General features: G+C 42.0%; 1 protein-coding gene across 3 annotated transcripts in view; it reads right to left on the bottom strand.

The window, feature by feature from the left end:
* LOC125019337 (WD repeat containing planar cell polarity effector) overlaps positions 1-21406 on the bottom strand; it is a 71890-nt gene that overhangs the window by 26823 nt on the left and 23661 nt on the right. For all 3 annotated transcript variants that reach the window (XM_047604072.1, XM_047604073.1, XM_047604071.1), the window contains 6 exons: positions 19959-20009; positions 18541-18611; positions 17597-17656; positions 16693-16807; positions 10353-10489; positions 7070-7261 (listed from right to left, as the gene is read on the bottom strand). In XM_047604072.1, the coding sequence (XP_047460028.1) occupies positions 7070-7261; positions 10353-10489; positions 16693-16807; positions 17597-17656; positions 18541-18611; positions 19959-20009 (626 nt within the window). The remainder of the gene's footprint in view (positions 1-7069; positions 7262-10352; positions 10490-16692; positions 16808-17596; positions 17657-18540; positions 18612-19958; positions 20010-21406) is intronic.

The following is a 21406-nucleotide window of genomic DNA, read 5'->3' as shown; positions in this document are numbered from 1 at the left end:
AAATATATTTTTGATATATATATATATTTTTTTTTTTCTGTGAATATATCCTTGTCTGCATGCTGTGCAGCAAAGACTTGACTTTGCACTGAAACAGCTGTCCTTAATTTGATTTGTAACACAGCCTTCTTAATTCTTTGGTGAAAAGTGGCAGGGAAAAAAATGCAAACAGAAACCAAACTCTTTAAAAAAAATTCAACACGTGGCCAAATCATAACGATGCAGATTTGTGCCGGATTTGTCACAGTTATTCCTAGAAGTCCCCAAGTAAAATTAGTCTCCTGCAAATAGCACCTAGGAATTAAAAATGATTTCTTTAGTTTAAAGGAAGTCTGTTGATAGAATATGTTGTGTTTGTGTACCAAATCCTCTTCTTGCTTTTGGAGTGTTTAGAAAGGTGGATTCACAGACTCAGTAAGTGAAGTGTCATTAAGCAGTCGACGTGTAATTTTGTTTTGGAGTGTTACTTGCCGACTTGAGCCAATACCATTAGTGAACAAACCTGTTTTTGAAGAAGAGAAGAATAAGGACAGAGACAAAGAAACGAGCGAGCGAGAACATGTGAGGGAAAGACATAGACAGAGAAATGAGTCATACCATGGCAGCAGCCCCAAACCCCCTGGAGATGAAAGAAATAGAGCCTTCCATGTTGCTCATAAACACACGGCTGTCAATCACGACAGCTAATGATAAGGGCTCCATTTTAACTCAAGGTCAACAACGTCTTCTCCCCGAGCATGCACCTGGTGATAAACAACCTCTTCTGTTTACCTGTGTGAGAAGCCAACAGCTCAACACTAGACAAGAAACCTTTTTATGATACACAAAGGAACCTCGGAATAATTTGACCAATGGTCAAATCCAGAACGTTTATTATGTGCTCATGGCTCACAACCAGTTGGTGGGAGTGGGCACAATGGTGCTGCTAAGCTAACAAGCGTTGACATTGAAGGAGACAGGCAGTGTCACGGGTGGTAGTGTCGATAAAACACCCACAAGGTACCAGGATCTGTGGGTGGATGACAGTACACAACAGCCTGCAATAAACAACAGTCCATCAGCAGCTAACAGAGCTTTTTAGGAGGGATTTCACCTTACCAAAGCCTCTATCAGAGCCCCGCATTGACCGTGGCAGCTTTGGCTAAATGAGCCCATTTCTTTTCGCCATGTAGACAGAAAGAGGGATCGGCTGCCTGCCTGCCTTCCTTTCCTTTCGCAAAGCTGCTCGGCCCAGTTTTTTGGCAGGCATTGCCAAAAAGGGACTTAGCAGGAGGAAGGCGTTTTTCTTTTTCTTTTTTTTTCTTTTCTTTTTTTTTTTTTTTGCCTGCCCATAGTCTGCAGCAGGAGAGAAGCAGATGACTGTCCTCCTGAAAGCTTTTTTCCCTCTCTATAATCCCCCAGGGCTAGCTCCTGCGGCTCCCCAGGGGGTGGGTGCTGTGTGTGAATGAGTGTGTTTATTTGAGGCAGCAGGCAAGAGGGCTCGATTCATGTGAAAGGTGGTGCATCCTTGGGAAGGTGCAGTTCTCTGGAAAGCAACATTTCCACGGGGACAAGGTGGCGCATGCATTTAAATAAACCAGCAGACCAACATGTAGCAGGCAAGGATGCCTCGAGTCCATCGCGCAGAAAGCTGCCACAAGAATCACAAGACCTACTTCACTACCACCAACCCTGACCACCCCAACCACAACTCATCCTCTCAGCTTTTCATCCCATGCCCGGTTACTAGTGCCTGCTGTGCCAGCATGCCACCATGGCATCATCAGGGGGATGAGGTGCAGCTGATTCAGCTCTGTGTCCTCTGACAGGTGAACCCTCCAAAGAAAGGAAAAGGGGGGCAGACTCAGCAAAAGTTGAGAGAAACGAGCAAATACTGCATGGATAGGTTCAACCTGCAACAGCCAATATTTCCAGGAGGGTAGACACAACATGCACGAAAACTTTGAATTCAGACTGCACATTTGATGCATGTACACAACTGAAGATTATTTGGCAGTAACATCAGGCTATAGCTTGTGTTTTCACTTCATTTTACAGAAACAGGTGGATTTTTCATACTAAAGCAAAAATAAAATCCTGGATGTACTCGGTGGAAAGCACAACTGACCGGAGCACTGATTTGTTGTCAGATGTATAGCTAGACTGACACATTAATGTTATAATTATTTCTGACCAGCACTCGCTGGCTTCCAGGATACTTTGAGGTACGTTTAATATCTTTTAATAACATTTAAATGTGTTCATAAATTTCTGTTATATGTAACATACGACCAATATTCACCAGATCCAGTTCATAGCTCCAGTATAATAAGATGAGCCAGTCTTGAAAATATTTTAAACTGATCACCATCTCCATCCGATATAACACTTTTATTTTACTTTACAAAAGACTTTGAAGTACTTTGAAGATTACGTGCAGGTCTTAGTTGTCTCTTGAGTTAGACATGCGTGCATGGAGCTCGAGCTGACAGGAGGGTTGTACTTGACAAAGATGTTAACTATGAACTTGTTTCCCACAACCAACCTCACCCACATCCACTTTGAGTACAACATATTAATGGGTGTCATCATTTTGCTATAATAGACATTTAATGCAGAAAACACCCAACTTAAATACAAAAGTTTACAGCATAGTGGCATTTTGACTTCATTAAGGTCGTTCCCCTGAAGGCAACACAATCTATTAGGAGATTAAAGCAGATACAAGACCTGCAAGGTTTTAAACACTCACTTGCCAGTGAAATGAGATACAGGAGTGATCTGCAGTGCATCTAATAATAATTATTGGCATTATTATTATAGCCTTTATGTGTTGTAATGTGCAGTTTCTGCTGAAACACAATCACAAAGATGGTAATTCAACTGGATGATTGTTTTGGATGATTCAGATGATGAGGATGCAGTTTGTGGTAGCAGCATGTGTTGGTACAACACAAGACATTTCATTAGTACTACAAACCACAGGCTCCAAAACGAAAACACAAATCAATCAACAGCGCTCTGGTATTTTAAACAAACGCTGAACAACACAACATTCATAAGGCTAGAATTTAGTGCAGGACTGTTGTATTACAATAGGTTTGTGAGTGTGAACAAACAATTGGACAGTTTCCCTGCAGCTGACAAACTGACTGCATTCTCAGTTGACAATTGCCTGACTTTTAGGAAGTACTAACTAGTTTGACCACAGACGCACAAATGGATATTTATGCTTTATGAATCAATACAATTCGAATGCGAAACACAACAGCAAGTTTTAAAAGGAAGTGTAAAGAAAGGACTTCTGTATGTGAGTGAATGTAATACATTTGTAAAAGCAAAGATTATTTTTGCCTCTTCAGAGAACATTGTGGCGTTGGAACGTATAGCATTCTATATAAAACAGAAAATGATGATTAAGGTCAAGAGAGGAAGAAGTAAGTGAAAGGATGTGCAGGAGAGAGAAAGAGACGAGGACAGACAAAAATATGCACAAAAGATGATGAGAATGAGTGGAAATGGAAAAGAATAAAGAGACAGAAATGGAGTGGAGACATGGAGAGAGAGATGCAAAGAGAGTGGAGACAGGGAGGGAGACAGACAGAAAGAGAAAGAGAGAGAGAGAGAGAGACCTCTAGTAAGTAGCTTTCTCCTGGTTATTGGTTTCAGTGACTGGTCAAAACTATTCTTCTCCATTCTTCTCCTCTCTCTCTCTCTCATCGGCACCTTTTTTCCCCCTCCATGGCGTGAAAGATAAAGCGGACGGGCCCAACTGTGTGGCTGGCCCTTGTTCACAGCAGTGGTCTTTTGAAGCCAATTTTCCAGCTCACAGAGCAGAGAAAGACAGGGAGAGAGACGGATAGAGAGAGATGGAGGGACTTGGGGGAGAGTCGAGGGATGAGGGGTGAGGGAGGAGGGGAGATACTGAGTGGGACTAGTAAGTTTTAGGTATGTGAATTAGGGTTAGAGCTGAAATACTGATGTGAGAATATGCACAGACCCGGCAGGATCACAAACCAAAATATCCTTTAAGTGCCGAAGATGAACATAAACGCAGAAGAGAAGGGACATTAGACTAAAACTGTACGAGCAAAGCGGTGGAGCGCGGTGGAAATTCTTCACTTTGGATTCAGCACCCGACCCGAATTATGGTCATGGTCCGAATTATTTCGTGCCAGTGAAATGTCGTTTTCTGCTGCTTTAATTCTCTGCATCTTTTTATATGTTTTTAGAAGTAAATTTAGCCATTTCATACCATTAATTCAGCTTCACAAATACTCTTAATCACAGCGTGCCAGAGGAACAAACAGAGACCAGATTACAGATTATTTAATTGCTGTGCAACTATATATTCTCATTCTATTCTTACTAATAATTAAAAAGACAGCAGAAATCACTCAAACGCAGATCAAACAACTACAGACTGCCTGGCGACAGATAACAGGATAGTCATAGGGTTTAAAAAACAAAAAAGTAAACAGACAAAAACAACCACAAAAAAAAAGACTTAAAATGGAAAAAAAAAAAAATCTTTCATTAAGATTATTAAATTCCAGGAAATGGTTTGTGTATGTGTTTGTTTAGGAGGGGGTTTGACGAGGGAAGCATGAAGGAAGCATCATTAAAAATGTTAACCGGCTGCATAAAACGAACTGTGTATGTTTTCCTCTCCCATCCAACCCCCCCACTATGTGTGGTGGCTCCACTTATCAGCATGAGAAGAAGGAGAGGGGGGGGTACGAATTAAGACCACATAGGGAAAGAAATCAGACTTTTTTAAATGCCGAGAGACTGGCTAGAAAATTGGCTTAGTGCGGCAGATAGCGAACTGAACAAAAGGAACATATATATGAGCTTGAAGTGATTGAAGTAGCTGGCGTCGCCCGATGTGTGCCCGGTGTTTGATTCCCGCTACGGCTCTTACATAAACTGCTCGCTTAATTTCACACCGCGCATCTGAAAAATGACAACAAACGCTTTCATTAGAGCGCAATGCCGCAGCCCCGCGAAGAGACTTTAATGTTCTTGAAGCGAGGAGGAAGGAAGGAAGGAAGGAAGGAGATGAGGGAAGGGAGGGGTGGGGGTGTTGAAGCAGAAAGACAGAATAAACTAGGTGAAGGAGTGTGATAAATGTGGAGAGCGTTCCAAAAACAAGAAGCAGAAAAAGCAGCAAACAGCATCTGCTTTGATTATTTCAATATTCATGCCCCCCTCCAATCCCTCCCTCATTCTTTCGTGCGTAAATTTGTTTCCCTAGCATGCAATTGGTAACGCTCTTCTTTCCTTCCTGTCGCAGACTCTCCCTTCTCCTCTGGTGTGCTGAATGCTTTGCATACGCTTTCAGTACCTTGGTAAGTGTATGCAAAGCATTCAGCACAAGGAGTGGAGCACGGTACAAGGAGTAGAGTTAAGCCCGGTTCGGTAATTTGGGATCTTTCATCTGCTTTCGGCACAAGGCCAATCTTTGACACAGAATCGGGTCATGGGTAGGGTTTTGCTAGAGGCCATGAAGATGTGTGTTTCAGCCTGTGTGAATGTGTGGGCGTTCTCCTTCACGCTGTACCACGGCTTAGCTCTCCCGCTTATTTCATATGGTGATGCATGGAGGTGCAACATAGAGGTACCACCCTTGAGGTGACTAACACACCGTCCCCAATCCCATCCATGACAACTCAGGTCTCAACTCAAATCAGCAGCTTTGTGGCATTTTTCACTATGTGTCTGGTGTGTGTCTGTGTGTAAAAAATAAGGAAATAAATAGTTGAGTTGTTATTTGTGTTGGAGACTTCAAGGCTTCAAATAACAAATATTAAAACACCTTTAAAGTAAATCATTTATGGCACAACCAGTCATGCGATTTCTTTCCTTGTGCATTTAGGACCATTCTTTATAAGTTCCTAAAAATCTACATAAATCTATCATGAAAGTTAGATTTATCCAGAAATGGTTCACTACTAAATTACTAAATGTTAGAAAGGCAGAGAAAGCCCAAATACAATGGGCATCACTCTAGTAGGCCTCTTTTGATGGATACGTGCTATTTTAAACTGTATCACTGATTTGTTTATCGTTTTAAAATTCTTAAATTTTTAATTTTATTTTAAGAAGTTTGGAACATGATACAAAAGCAATCTCTTCTGAAACGTTAGAACTTTCGGCTACATGTCTAAAGTCTGCGTAGAATTTGTGGTGTGTTCAACTTTGTGGCCCAGGCACATGCAGTGTGAGGTGACATCAGTAGTCGTTGTCATTGGATTCTCACGTCTGGGCCTTGAGGGATTCCAATCAGATGACTTTCACTTTGAAGAACTGTCAGAGCAGCTAAGTCTTATCCTTAAACTCAATAATCAGCTCATGCTACAGGTGAATGTAACAACATACCACAGATCAACTAGAAAGCAGTGAACTGGTGCAAGGCCATGGATGGCCCTCGCAGTCTTTGAATTCTTTTATCCTGCAGAGGACAATAGTATGACGACAAATTGGTTGCACACTTACTAAAATTATAACCACTCCCAACTGTAGTTGAGCTGCAAAATATCTGAATTATTACGAGGAAATTAGTGTGATGGTTGATTGTTGGTCAGAGCCAGGGAATTGTTATTGTGTCCTTAGAGACTCAAGAACAGATGCGCAGTGCTAATTGTTAGCATGGCAGCGCTACTTTCCAGTGCATTCACAAATTGTAAGCAGACTATTTCTGCACATACAGACCTATAAAACTTAACTGATAAATATTACAATTAATTTGAAGTTTAAAACAGGTTCTTCATTCATAAATATAGTGTTCAAATATTTCACCATTATACAATTTATAAGGAAATGTTTTGTTTACTCATTAACAAAAGATTTATCGACTATTCAGCAAATAGTGGCTGGCAGATTAGTCGACTAATCAAAAAAATAATTGACAGGTTAATCAATTGAGGAAAACATTACTTGTTGCAGCCCTAAAAATAGCATCCATATAAACACCAAGACTAAGGTTTCCCAGAAGAACTTTACATCGTAACAAGATCATAAATGTTATTCCCTTTCCCAGTTGGTGGTTTTAATGTTATGGCTGACCAGTGTATATGTGTGTTTGTACCCTGAGTCCTTCAGTGGGAGAGCAGCTGATCAGGGCCAGGTTGTTTCTCTGGGTGTTTGTCGGAGTCCAGGGCCAAAGCTCTTCCTCGGTCTCGTCCAGGTTCCACCAGCAGAGCGCCACATCCTGGAGTCGGTTGAGACCCACGTGTCTTTGCAGCCTGCGACCCCGCCCACTCACCTCCACGCACACCACCTAGACACAGAAAGAGGCAGAAAATGCACTGAGAAAAAGGTCAGTGAAAGTGAAGAATTAAAACGCATCTCATGGAGAAGTTTTCGGCATATGTTAGTGATTCACCTATTAGGATTCACCTTCCTGACCTTTGTCGACACCGGAGGGCTCTTCCAAGTCTGTAGCCCCAGATCTCTCCCGTCTTTCCCTCTTCACAATCATGTTTTTGTTGATGTCTAAGGTTGTTTTTTTATCTTCCATTATTAATGTCTGTGTGTGTTTTGTTCTGTCGGGCTTGTTGTTTTAGTGATGTGCATATTTTTGGGAAGGTCCGCCACGCTCTATGGGCCACAACAAAGAGACGCACAGTAATGAGCTCTCGTGGCGCTTGGGGGGGTTACACACTCACACAGACACACACATACATGAATATGTGCATGTATGTATGCGTGTGCATGTGTACGGATGTAAAAGGCACAGCTATATTAAGTGTATACACGCGCTGGAGCACGCATACACCGTTAAACAAACAGTGCTCTATACAATACACTTTGAAAACAGGTAAAATTGCAGGTCGGAAACTGTGACCCTGCCATTCATGTACACTACAGCTCATTCCCTCTACACACACACCGGCCTAATATTCATAGAGGCCTTTCACACACTCTTTATCTCCAGGCACACTCACGCACACATCGCCACACACACCCATGACCTCTGTCCCGGTGTAGAAGAGTGGCTAGGACCTGACAGATAGAGGGAGGATAGAGGTGACGGAGGAAACAGAGAAGAATAAAAGGGCGATAATGAAGAAGAAGCTGAGTGTTTGGGTTCGGAAAGAAGGGAAGAGAGGTGACGGCTGCTTTTATGCACTACAGCTTTAGGGAAATGGGAGTAGAAGAATAAAACATGTCTGAATTAATGAATGAATGAAGGACAAAACGGATGTATTAAAAAACGAGGGTGAAATAATTGGATTTTGTGTGATAGATCAATGACAGGTTGCGCCAAAATAAAGAGGAAAGAAGCAGTCAGTTGTAACACCAAAATAATAAAATTAAAAAGTAGCAGCAATGCAGGAATGTCTCTTTAGAAATTAATTAATAAAAACATGTCTCAGTTCCAAAAAAACATTTTTTTAAAAGCTCAGGAACATGCAGACATGAGCAAATCGACAAGCTGCACTGTACAAGTGGAGCAGATTTGAGATTCACTGGTCCATGTCTGCCCTCCTTGCCCCCTTGGGGGTGAAATTTGCTTTGGACACAAAATACGCCTGAAAATGATGGAAGTACATCTGACGATAGAGGGAACAAAGAGATGCCTCGAACAGCTGAACGGGAGATCACTGACAGATTAGAAATGGAAAAGAAGAAGAAGAAAAAATCAGAAAATCACTGGGTTAATAACACACTCTATCTCTACCACCCCCACCCTCCTCCGTCCCTACCCATCTCTTCGCTCTTCTAGTTTTTTTTTCTGCTGGCGTTTGCTGGTCAGCAATAATCAAAAACCACTTTCTGTGGGCCGGATTAGTTTAGCCCCCCCTCAACGCCCCCTACTCTCCCTTCTCCAGCTTAGCCCACTGGACCAGGGCAATGTGTGTGTGTGTGCGTGTGTGTGTGTGTGTGTGTGTGCGTGTTTGTTGTGGGGGAAGGATAGTGTGTGCACATGTGTGTACGTCGCTGGTTGCATGCATGCGTGTGCACATGCATTGACAGAGGCACGCGGGGTGTACAATATGGAGTGGTGGTTGCGATTGGGGGGAGGAGGGGGTGTCTTATCAGGACTCTGCTTCTGGAGACAGACGCAAGGCAGGGACGATTGCTTTTACACTCACCGACGTGCACGCGCGCACACACACCCACACACACCTTGACAAAAGGGTCTGGCAGTAATGTGATAATGCCAGGGTTAGCGGTTAGCCGGCTAGAGGAGGAGGACACAGTGTAGTTTTGTTTTGTGGGTAGAACAGGGCCGCACAGAATCAGACCTATTACCAACACCTACGGAAACACCCCCAGATCACACTGAGCTCAATACATACATGTATGAGAGATTAATAGACAGGAACAGGAAGTCGACATAGAAAGTTAGAGGCAATGTGGGAACACTGGAACCAAACGCCTGTATTCACCTGATAATTAAAATGAACCTACATACGTTCAGACTGAAGGTGTATATATATAGGAAGAGACTAGAAGCTATGTGGAAATTTCAATAACATTAAGTGACTTAAAGTGATGATTTGTGGGGAAAAGAAAACTTTGGTGGCTCAAAGTTCAACTAATGTCAAGTCTGAGGCGAATGGGAGTTGACTGTGATACTGCATGAGGCAAACACAGAGCTCCCCAAACTGTAAGGAAACAGCATCAACCACCACATCCTGTTAGTGGGGTGACTGGGATGGAGTGGAGCCATCTGTATTCTTTAGAAGTACAGAGCAGTAAGAACAGCAAGAAGAGGGATATGGAAGTTGTGCTGGTCTGTCAGATGCAGAGACATGGATAAAAGCCAATCACTTCATATTTACAAATGGACAGAAGACATCTCTGGCAGTAGGTAGCTTACAAGCTAAATGCCGACCAGTAACATCAAGCCATCTTGTATAATTACACAAAAGACTGCTAGCCACTAAGATGCATTTTATTAGAAAGGTAATGTAAAGGTAATTCTCACTAGAGAATTCTAGATTTCACTTTTCAAACTAGATTTGTTTTGTATTTTGGTTTTGGTTTTTTTTGTTTGTTTTTTAGGGACAAGGTCCATTACATAGCAAGGACATTGAAGGCTGCTAAGTACTGACTTAAACTGACATTTAAAGGTATTTTGCAATAATAGTTCATAGATTTTTTTTTTTTAAATGCAGTTTCTGTAAAGCACCTACAGTATTCCTGGTTTCAAGGAGTCGATTCGCTTAAGAAAAAAAAAAAGTGAAACTGTTGTAAAATGTTGACCACCACGTTGGCTGAAGACAGAAATTGGACAGTGATACTCAAAGGGTGTGTTCCCAATTTTTCTTTTAATTTCCTCCTTCTTTGAGCTTCACTGTCAAACAGCCTAAACAGACACACATATTACTCATGCACTCTATCAATGCGCTCGGCTGTACCTTGATTTCAGAGGGTGAGAGTTTGTCTGTTCGCCTGCCAGTCTCCGGGGAGCCCTGGTTCTTCCTGTTCAGGTAGACTGCAGCCACTTGGCTCTGCTCCAGGAAGGACAGCAGAATCAGCCTATCGCTCAGCACCGCTGGGAACGACAAACCGCACTTAACATCACCATCGAAAAACAAGTTCAGAAGAGTTCACTATCTTCTTGCCAAGCCAATTATCATACACTGATTAAAAGTCTTGACTTTGAGTTAAAAATATATTATAAATATAAATTAAGATATAGGACTATTTGTGGTTGCCTTTCAAAGCACCCACAGTGACCACACAGAAACAGCCATGCACAAAACAACTACGTGATAAAAGTATAATGGAAAAAATAAAAGGAAAACAGCAGAAGTTTTAAGGTTTAAATCTGGATTTGAAGTCAGAGTTTTTTTTGGATCCATCGTTGCATCGCTGCATCCATAGGAGGCTGGACATTTATGAGTCCTGCTGCCTTCAAAAGGTGTTGTGTCTTGCTTTTTGCGTGCACGAGAAGAGTCTACATGAACACACCTCTCAAGGGTGATTCATATCCATGTAAATGGATGCTGGAGTTTGCCAGTGTATGCCGATACCTTAGGTCAGGACTTAAGTCCACCTAGAGCTGAAGGACTAGGGACGCAATACTGAGCAACACCTTCCACATTTTAGCTAATGGTTTCAAAGAGGAGTAAAGGAAGCCGTCAATGTCAAATTGAAAAACAAATCTCTAAACAGGGGAGGTGACCGGAAACACAAGCCACTTTCGACCCCAAAAGGTTTTACCTCCCTTCATGTCTTTACGACTCATCTGGAGTTTCTGGAGATTAATAACTCATAAGAGTAACATTAATTGGCCACAAACAAACAAGATTGCAGATGAGTATCTTCTAGACCCCAGTCATGTGAGTTTCAAGAAAGACAGGCAGATAGACAGTCACTTAAGAGCGAAGAAGCCACTTTGTGTTCACACCTGCTATTAGAAAACGCTTCCCCAGCCAGCTCTTTAGATCTGATCTCAGTTTTGTGAACCGCTAACGGCTGTTCGTTGTGTGTGCAACATGACATTATTTACAATCCTGCACAAAGCTCAGATTAGAACTTGAACACAGAGAACCGCTGTGCTGTAAGTAGCTGTGACTGAAAAGGGGAAAAAATGGAAGAAAATGCCTACATATGTTTTTTCATAATGGCAGAATCACTCCTATTACAAAATATAATTAACTAATTCTTCTTATTTTAAAAGGCTCTCATTACTAATGAACAGACATCACTTATGAGGCTTTTTCCTTTTCAGGTGATCATTTATGAAATGAGGCAAAACTCTATCTGTCCAAAGTCACCCCTGTTGAAAAGGTGGACTAATGTGTGCGTTCCAGACCACCTCCACATGTGGTCAGAGGTTGGATCTCTCTAATGGGGACATTCCTAATCTCGCATTCTGTCTTTATTCCCACTCTCCTCGCTCACTACTTCTTTCTCACTCTTTCCTTCACACCTACTTCACTGCTTCCCTCTTTCCGCCTTCCTACATCCTTTTCTCCTCCTCCTCCTCCTCCTCTCCCATGCCTTCAATATTCTTTCCATATCCTTCCCTCCTGTCAGAGCACTGAAAGCTCTGAGGCCTTTTTGTGGTAGAAGAACACACTTGATCCTGTTCAACTCTTCAGGAGCTGCATGGAAACGCTGATTAGCAATTAAGCCCCCCTCTCCTTCAAATTAATCTGTTTATGAAACCAATTAAATGGAAAGGAGGAGGGTGGGGGGGTCGTTGTTACACATGTCTCTCAGATATGCTGCTTTGAGTTGAACGAGTAAGGCTGCACCCCGAGATTTAGAAATCTAACTGGCAATTAACCGTGGCATGCGTGTGTATTTATAACTGTGCGGGTACTGGTATGATTACACTTCAAATCATCCTGTTGTGTGAAAATTTTAAATTAATATGCAAATATTTCATGAGGGAAGAGCAAGAGCAACAGCATTTGGAAAATACAGGAAAAAGTAACATCTTAAATCAGGTCAGTTGAATCTGTCCCTACGTTGAAGTCAGAATTATAAAGCAATCGGAAACTGGTTCAAGGCTTAAACCAAAAAAAAAAAAAGCAGCCATTAACCATGCCTTCTGAAACTACATTTAATGCAATAGTAAGCGTCTTTGTAATAGATTACAGACAAATCAAGTTAAATGCAGTTTAGTATTGATCTCTATGGGTGTCTATAAACGGGATTAAGATTAATCCTATTCATTTCCAAATGAAGGAGGGGATATGAAACCAGGCCCAATCTGGGAGCAGGTGGCTCATTTGGCATTAAGGTCCAGACCTTCATGACCCATCCTTAAACGCTCCCCGACACACATGCACACAGTCGAAACAATCACAACGCACACGTACACATTCATATCTACTCCCCTTAGGCACATACGTACAGTAAATTCAAACATGCAAGCCTGCAACCATGTTATAGGCATCCACATTTACAACACATGTACAAATGCATTTACACCCACATGCATAAGCTACAGCATGTTAAAGAGCACACATGGTCTCGCCACATACACACAGACAAAAAAAACTACACACACAGTCCTCTAAATCCATTTAATGCCATCTCCTCAGCAGCATGTTGACATAAGAGGCCAATGGGCTTAACCAAAGCACATTTAAACACGGGTAAATGAAACTGCCTATGAAAAAAATCACTTAAGGATGCTTAATCGTGGAGCATATGTGCAGCTTGGCCCGCCACCGTCCAAAGGAAGCCGGTAATACTTTGATGGTGTAAAACATTCGTAATCTGCTGCTCTGTGTGATGCAATCAGAGCTCATGGTAGAAAGACTGTGGCACCTGGTATTCAGGATGAAAAGTTTAAACGGAGCAGTAAGCCTCGCTTTGTCACAGACCTGGCAGCCTCTTGGCACAAACACACAAAAACATACACAGATTCAGTTGAATCAGAAAAAATGGATTATTCTCTTCTGTATTCAGATACTTTTTTTTTTATTTTTGCTTAAGAAAGTTGTCAAATCATATTCAGACAATGAAAATGAACTGGCTGTCATTACACAGTGGCTTACAGTTTAATTTAAGATTTGACTAGAGCTGCAATGTTTAGCAAATTAATTGCTTGAGGAAAGAAAGCGAATGAGCCACCATTTCTTTATAATTGAGAAATCGTTTCAGTCATTTTTTAAGCAAATGAGTAAAATATTTTATGGTTGCGGTTTTTCAAACATGAGGATGTTCTATTATAGAGTCTTTCTATTATATGATAATACGCTGGTATGAACGGTTGGCTAGATAAAACAAGCACATTTGGCTCTGGAGGTGAAAAAAAACCTTACGACAGCTTGAAGGGTGTAAGTCAGAATTAACAACTTCAGACTCCATAGATCAGACACTTTTGTCAAAGAATTTTTTTTATATTTTCAGATATTCTATAAACATCTGTGAGTGGTCTGACTGCAAGTGACCAATTCAAAGTGCAAGTCATCCAGACCACTACGCAACTGACATCCTCTTGTGTAAGTAGTAATTTTGTCTCATTCATTCAGAAAAAAAAAAAAAAAAAAATGCCATTTTGAATTACTGAAGAGACAAAGGCAGTCTCTAAGAAGAATGAGAGCAGTTTAGTATATTTTGTCCTTGTAGCTGTTAATCAACTAAATAAACAAGTATGTATTACAATGTAGCCATGTTAAGTTATGCATTTTTGAATAATGACTGGGATCTTTATTTAACTTCATTAGCAGGGATTTTTTCTTTCACTGTTTCAAACACTTTACCAATGACATTACTCTGGATATTTGCAGGGTTATAGTAATAATATGAGCTTCATGCAGATCTATTATTGGGGACAGAGATAAAAATTATTGACGTTTGCACTTTCAGCAAGTGAGACTTGAGACTTAACAGCTGATTTCTTTCCAAAATTAGTATCCTATCCTATCCTCATATTGAGACAGGCATACGCCAGTGTTTATCCACATACGCAGCACAAAAATGAGATTGGAACTCAAGTGGTGGTTTGAGACGTATGTGGAGAATGCTAGATGTGAATATATGTACTTGAAGCAGGCCACTTACATTCAAACAGGGCTGAAGCCTGTATCACAGTGGACTTCTATTCTATCCCACAGATTTCCCTCCTCCTCACCAAAACTGTAAATTGGAATACAACCAATTAATCAATAGACCCCGATGTTAATGGTCCCGTCGTTAAAATTCTCAAACTCATCTCTGATAAATCTGATGCTAAATAGAACCCAACAAATCCATAGTAGTAACTCAGCAGCCTCCTTAGTGAACTGGTTGTGTTTCAATAACAGATGTGGGTTGGCTTTGGTACAGGAAAGGGTAAGAAAATAATCTACACATTAAGTGACAATAAAAATTAAATATTTTCTAGACTGATTTGATATTGTAACTTAAATCTAAAAATATATGCAGCACATATAAAGAAGAGCATATGTCACAACACACACCAGCCACAACTTGACTGTAATTGTAAACTGTTTCAGTAATTGTACGTTGCAAATGTGTTAGATGTGGTGATCTGGTCTGGCCCTGTGCTCTAATTGTCTCTGGCTAATTTAACAAGTGGCAGATGTGAGAACCTCTAACCTGCTACACCCCCCTAAACACACACACACACAATCCCCGGAACCCACCCTCTCACAACCATTACTCTAATAATTAGTGCCTCTGAGGCTTTGAATGGGGCACAGCGGGAGGTGAGTGGGTTTATGTGTACCTGTGTGTACTTCACTATGTACTAGGCAGTCTGTAAATGTGAGTGGACATACAGTACGTGTTTGTTGGTCTGTATAAAAAAAAAAAAAAAATCTGCAATTACATATGTATACGTGTGAGTACAAGTGTGTATTTGACTGTATGTGTGTAGTCTGTGCACTATGGGGGCTTTATCAAGTGTCTGGAGACCCCAGGCGGAAGTGGGGAGGGCGGTGTTATGAACAAATAATTGATACAGAAAGAAAGAAATAATTAGCAGATTTGGGCCGGTGTCCACAGCCTCTTATTCTCTCCTGCCAGGTCTGCAGAGCGAGGTAGCGCAGCGCGAGGGGGGCGGTACTCCCTGGAGTAACACGCGATGGAGGAAAAACACTGATGGATGCTCTTAAGGGAAGGCCCCTGGACACACACAGCACAAAAGGATTTGCCCGCAATTAGCTAGCAGAGTCGCCTCTCTCACCTGTGGCACCTGTTATGTTTGTGAGTCGGCGCGTGAGTGAGCAGGTTTGCGTGACAAAGTGGAGAGGAGAGCGGGCTGCATGTGGGGTCAGCAGGTGTAAGCACACAGTCGGCGCCGACAGCTTTTAAGTAAAACTGAATGTATATGTCTTATTTGTTTGTGTGTTTGTTGCTAGGGGCAGAGATTGGTGGCCAGGCCTTAAATGTGCTTAAAGCACAGTAAACCTGTGTAATATTTAAGTCAAACGTGAAATATAATTTCTCTCAGTGAATGCAAAAACCAGAACAATGCAGGGGAGTGCTTTCTTCACTGCAATAATGAGCGTGGTGGTTGCAACAGAACTAATTAGCACCAACACCACCAAAGTAACAAAAACTACAGCATAGAATGGCCTCTAATATACACTGCATACTATGAAATAAACCCCTTCATGAATGTGCCTTTAGGAATGGGACCACATCAAAGAACTACCAGCAACAAAGGCTAACTTCAGCATCACCTGTGTCTGAACGGCAGAGTGACACTTGAACACACCATAAAGACTTCAGCTAATGGTCAGACGCCACATGCAGAACATTCTTTGCCTCCCTCAAAGGAAATACTTGCTCTGTTTTATGATTTTTGTAAAATATGTGTCTTTGAGTAGCATGAAAAGCGCTTATAAATAAAATGTATTACAGTATTATATTATTATTATAAATAACTCTATTGTCATTCAAAAGAGGAAACAGAAAGAGCTGCTATTCTATCTATGAGAAGATATGAGAAGACAAAGAAGTGATGGACACAACAAACCATCAAGCAATCACAAAGACTGACTGTGACGTCACCTCAAGTTGTCTGTGTTTGGAGCAAAAAGTTGAACACACTCTTGACAATAGCCAATGTCAAGCTGGTACATACATTTTGTGCCTGCCTGAGAGTTAATAATAATCTAAAAGGAATTCTAAAAAGACTTGGTCATTATCATTTAGAATTTGCGAAAATCATTTTGAAGCTTAAACTGAACCTGAAATAAGAGTTAAGTCAGTGTTCAAAAACGAATGGTGTTAATGTGTGTCCTCACAGATAGAAGCACAAACATGAGTATGTGTGTAACTAACCATCAGTAACTGTGCTGGCTGGTACTCGGCCCACTAACGTACGGTCTACACACACGTCTTCCAGTTGAGGTCCATTTAGGGTCAAAGTCACCAGTGCTCCACTGCTCAGCATCACCTGCAGGATACAAAAAACAGCACTCTTACAGTATTTCAAGTCCTCTTACACTGTGATGTGTTGTTTCTATTGAATGTTTTATAAACAGAACTGGTCCACTAGTCCAGATTTAGAAATTTTAAACATTTTCATCTTCAGAGATTCATTTTGTTTTAATGTGAGAGGCAGCATGAAAGTTGTTTGAAGGATTTATAGGCAGGTAACTGAGCCTTTTATGGAAAAACCCACATCAGGCAGAAACTTTTATTCAAAGGAGAGTATTTTTATGTATCTTCAAACATGCCCGCAGGGAAAAATAATATTTAAAGCTACAATTCAGAAAGAAAGAAAAAAAAAAAGCATACCAAAACACTGAGATTGTCACATCTACAAAAAAATGACTGAATACAATTATTCTTTTGTGATTTATGACAATGGCCTACAGATTAAACCAACATGACCTTGACATGAAAACACAGTTCAACGTCTAAATTATTATCAGACTTCTCCTGTTCAATTATCTCTGAGGTCTTGTATAGTTAAAGAAAAGTTGCTATGGAGCAATATTCTGTATTAAAATATTCATCAAAAGTAGAGCACATTCAAAACAGCAGGCTCATAATTAGTGTATATATATTTGAGATGTTGGCTTAAAACGGCTTCCTGCTATTGTGCAGTGAAGCTCTCCAATTTGAGGCCTGGCCTGAGCGGACCAGTGGACGTTCACCACAAAAAAAGTGTCTGAGAAGTGTGTGTGTGTGCGCCCGTCTGCTTAAACACAGTAGGTGTTAGGCTGAGGAGGGTGTGTACCTGGCAGCAGTGCTTGTTTCTCCATCTGGTGTGAATGCAGGTGTTGGTCTGCAACAGTTCCTGAGTGAGTGGAGAAAAAACAGAGACAAAGAGACAAAGGTGAGCCACTCGGCACGGACAGAAAAATGGATCTGCTGAACATTGGTGTGACAATTCAACTTTCCAACGGCACTCGTAGCCGCGTGAATTATCTTGGTAGCACACAGTACCAGACACTTGCAACCACAGGTGGTCACGGCAACGGTTCCTGCTCATGGAGGGGTGGAATAAAGGATGCAGGTAACAACTACTGAGTGTGTGTGTGTGTGTGTGTGTGTGTGTGTCAGTCATTCCTGCCACATTCCTAACCCAGCTGGGGTGATTGGATGGGAGGAGAGAGGGACGGAGGAGGAGGAGGAGGAGGAGACGGAGGAGGAAGGTGGGGTGTGGAGGTGAGCTGCTGAGGGGTGTTTCTAGTTTCAGACAATGGTTACGGGTGAAGGGTGGGAGGTGGATCGGGTGGGGAGTGTGTGTGTGTGACAGGTTCCAGCAAACAAAGCTAGGTCTGTACTGCCACAAGTATGGAGGGGAAGAGGGGGGAGTCAATGAGGAATGGAGGGAGGAAGAGTAGGAGGGAGCGAGGAAGAGAAGGGACGAGGGGGCAGCGTGCAGCCCCCTGATCCCCTCAAATATCCCCCTCGATGACAGAGCTCGGCCGAAAGAGAGGTGATGAGAGAGGAGAGGGAGAGGGAGAGGGAGAGAGGAGAACAAACGGGAAGGACGGGGAGAGTGAAGGGTGAGGGAGAAAGGAGAGAGAATGCCCCTATTTGTTAATCAATCGGCCGTTTCGGAAAGGGAAAACTCAGAAACATCCCTAGAGGGAGGAAGAAGGCGGAAGGGGGGAGGGGGGGCTGCCAGGAGGGATGATGGTGGTGGTGGGGGGACTAAACGGAGGAGGCGGGCACCTCTAATTCCTTCAGCGAATCACGTAGCTTCTCTGGACGGCGGTTCCTGGGGGTCCATGAATAGCCTCGAGCTACGGAAGAAAAAAACAGAAGAAAAATGAGAACTTTTAAACACTGACATAGGAGAAAGATATATTTTTTTTTAGAAAGGGACCCAGGGGACTTGCAAAATGTGGCACCAATAAACAGAAAGGCCTAAACCTTATATCTTGGTTGAGAGAGAATCACAAAGAGATGACATGAGGAATAAAGGTCAGATGGACTAAAGGTCAGAGGTCGGGGTAGATGAGGCAGGTGATCAAAATTAAATGAGGATTAATTATAATTTTATACTATAGGCAAAACAATATGAACCACCACTACTGTACAGCTTCCATTTTCAGTTTAAAATGCATAGCAAACAAGAAAACAATGACACAATACAGTTCACATGAAAATAAAATAAACCTTCTGAGCAGTTTATTAGCAGGTTATTTAGAGTTTAAAGAACTGATCAAACTTTAACATATTTCTTAAGAATAGGACACTGATGGCATTTTATCATCTTGAGAAATGATAGCACAAAACCTTAAACGCGGAAAAAATGCAGACATTCATATCTCCATATTCCATGAAACAAGAATTGCTAACTCATATTCCCAGCAGCTATGTAACTTGTTTACATTTCTATTTTAAGAGCAAAATATTCTACTGAAAGCAAAATGTCCCTTCAAAAACACACAAACCGGTCTTTGAGGAGAAGCAAATATTTAATCGGCGAGGACTTTCGGCACTCTCACGTTCAGTTATCTCCCAAATGCAACCTCACAGTTTGCAGCACATATCTCGCCACGTAGCACGCCGAGGCCCCTTCATTTTAATTTCCCAGCCCTCCATCTCTAGTGGTTAAACAGAGGGAAGGAGGCATATGGAAAAAACAGCTAATTGATTTTGTGCGTCTGCTTCTGCCCACACATACACATAAAGTTCAGTGGGAGAAAAAAACGGGGGGAGGGGGGTTCAGTGCGGTGCAATCACTGTTCATCTGTTTATTTTGCAGTCTCCCTTTTCATCTTTACAGAAACGATCCATTAAGGAGTCTCTATTAAGAACGAGTGGGAAGAGGAGGTAAACAGATGCATGCAAATAAGGGTGTGGAGGGTGGATGGGGGGGGGGGTCAGGAGAAAGATGAGGGAGGGGAGGGCAGGGGGGTGAGTGTTCGTCTCCTGATAAGAGTGTTTGTATTCCACTACTGGGTGAAAAGCAAAGAGGAGTGTGAGGGGAAGAGAAGGAGGCAAGGAACGAATGGAGGAAATGGGACAATTGACCGGCTGGGGTGTGGCTGATTCCTGGAAGATGGTTGTCCACTGCTGAGATGATAAGGGTCCCACAAATGAGTGGATATGAGGAATACGTTTTTTGTCTGTAGGAAACTTACCTTCACAGAAGTGGAGTTTCTCGTTGTAGTAGTGATGCTCCAGGGAAATGGCTAGGATATACAAAGAGGACATATGAGGGGACAGTTTGGAAAACATCACAGCATATATGAGTTTAGTCTGTCTGTATGAACTAATCTGGAGCTTAAACATCCCCTTAGCTCCTGCGGGCCATGTTGGCAAAGTGCAACCCATAACCGTGTCTCATGGCCTGGCCGCCCTGAGCAAGAAAGTGGCCAGTCTGGTGACCGGCCTCTCTGGCAGGCAGGAACGCCTCTAGGATTAGTAGTATTAATCAGATAAGGGGGTGAAGGGCCAGACAGGCCCAGACATGGGCACCTGCTCTGAGGCTGAAAGAAGAGGGGCTGGGAGGATTTTGGCTCCCGTGGACCCCCGGAGCCGCTCCAATGAGCCTGGGTCTCCCTCTAGTGGAGACAGGTGCAGGTAACATTCAACCATTCAGCAAACAGTAGTAGAAAATGTTCACAGACTCCTAGTATGACTGATGGGGTAATGTATGAACACATGGTTTTGTTCCAGAGTTTAACAACATCCAAGATTTCCACATCAATTAGTAAAAACTGATCAACACACAGCTACACATATCGGATGAAGGGATCATGGATCTTTCCATGATGAGAAGTTAAATATTAAGGTACTATATCGTTTTTAAATGTACTCTCACACTCAGTCACTCGATCTAATAAATAATCTGTTGTACGTGTAATTGAATCATGACCTGAGCTATCATTACACTGCTGTGTGAAAATGTTGTGATACTTTTGGATTGTGATTCTGCTCCCCTGCTCCGTCTCCCCCTCCCCCTCACCCCCCCCTCTTCCCTCCACTCTGATATCAAGCCACACTTTAGTAATCCTCCAAATGAAAGGATTTGCAGCAAGAGCATCGTCTCTCCACTGAAGATTGGAATGAAAGAAGAGAAGAAGGCAGCTTCTCAGATGAGAGACGGGAGAGAACCCCATGATGAGAGAGAAGGGGACGAGACAGGGGGACTCACTGTACACAAAATGAGAAAGAACTAAATATACATGTGAAAGAAAAAAATAAGACAAAGAGAAGGAAATCCATGACAGAAAGGCAGAAATATATTTCACAGAACAAAGGAAAACATGCAGATGGTGAAAAAGAGGCAGAATTTATCAGACAGAGTCGAGAAGCTGGAGGAGTGTACGGTTGCATAATAACCAAATATTTCTCAGGACAAGAAACAAAGACATATTCAAAATGACAGAAAACACTGGGCTGGAGCATAGTCTCATTTGTGTTGGAAATAAAGTGAATACAGGTTTAAATGTCAATTACTCAAGACATTAACTTTTTTTATTTTTGAAAGAAAATAAAAGCAGCTGCTGTAAAATGTTTGCATGTGTAGTTTGGTCATATTTGTTTGAGGTATGTACTGCAATTGATATAGAATCCAGACATTAAG

Source organism: Mugil cephalus, chromosome 13 (genome assembly GCF_022458985.1).
Source record: "Mugil cephalus isolate CIBA_MC_2020 chromosome 13, CIBA_Mcephalus_1.1, whole genome shotgun sequence".
Lineage (NCBI taxonomy): Eukaryota > Metazoa > Chordata > Actinopteri > Mugiliformes > Mugilidae > Mugil > Mugil cephalus.
Note: the sequence above shows the minus strand (reverse complement) of the source record. Positions and strands in the feature narration are given on the sequence as shown.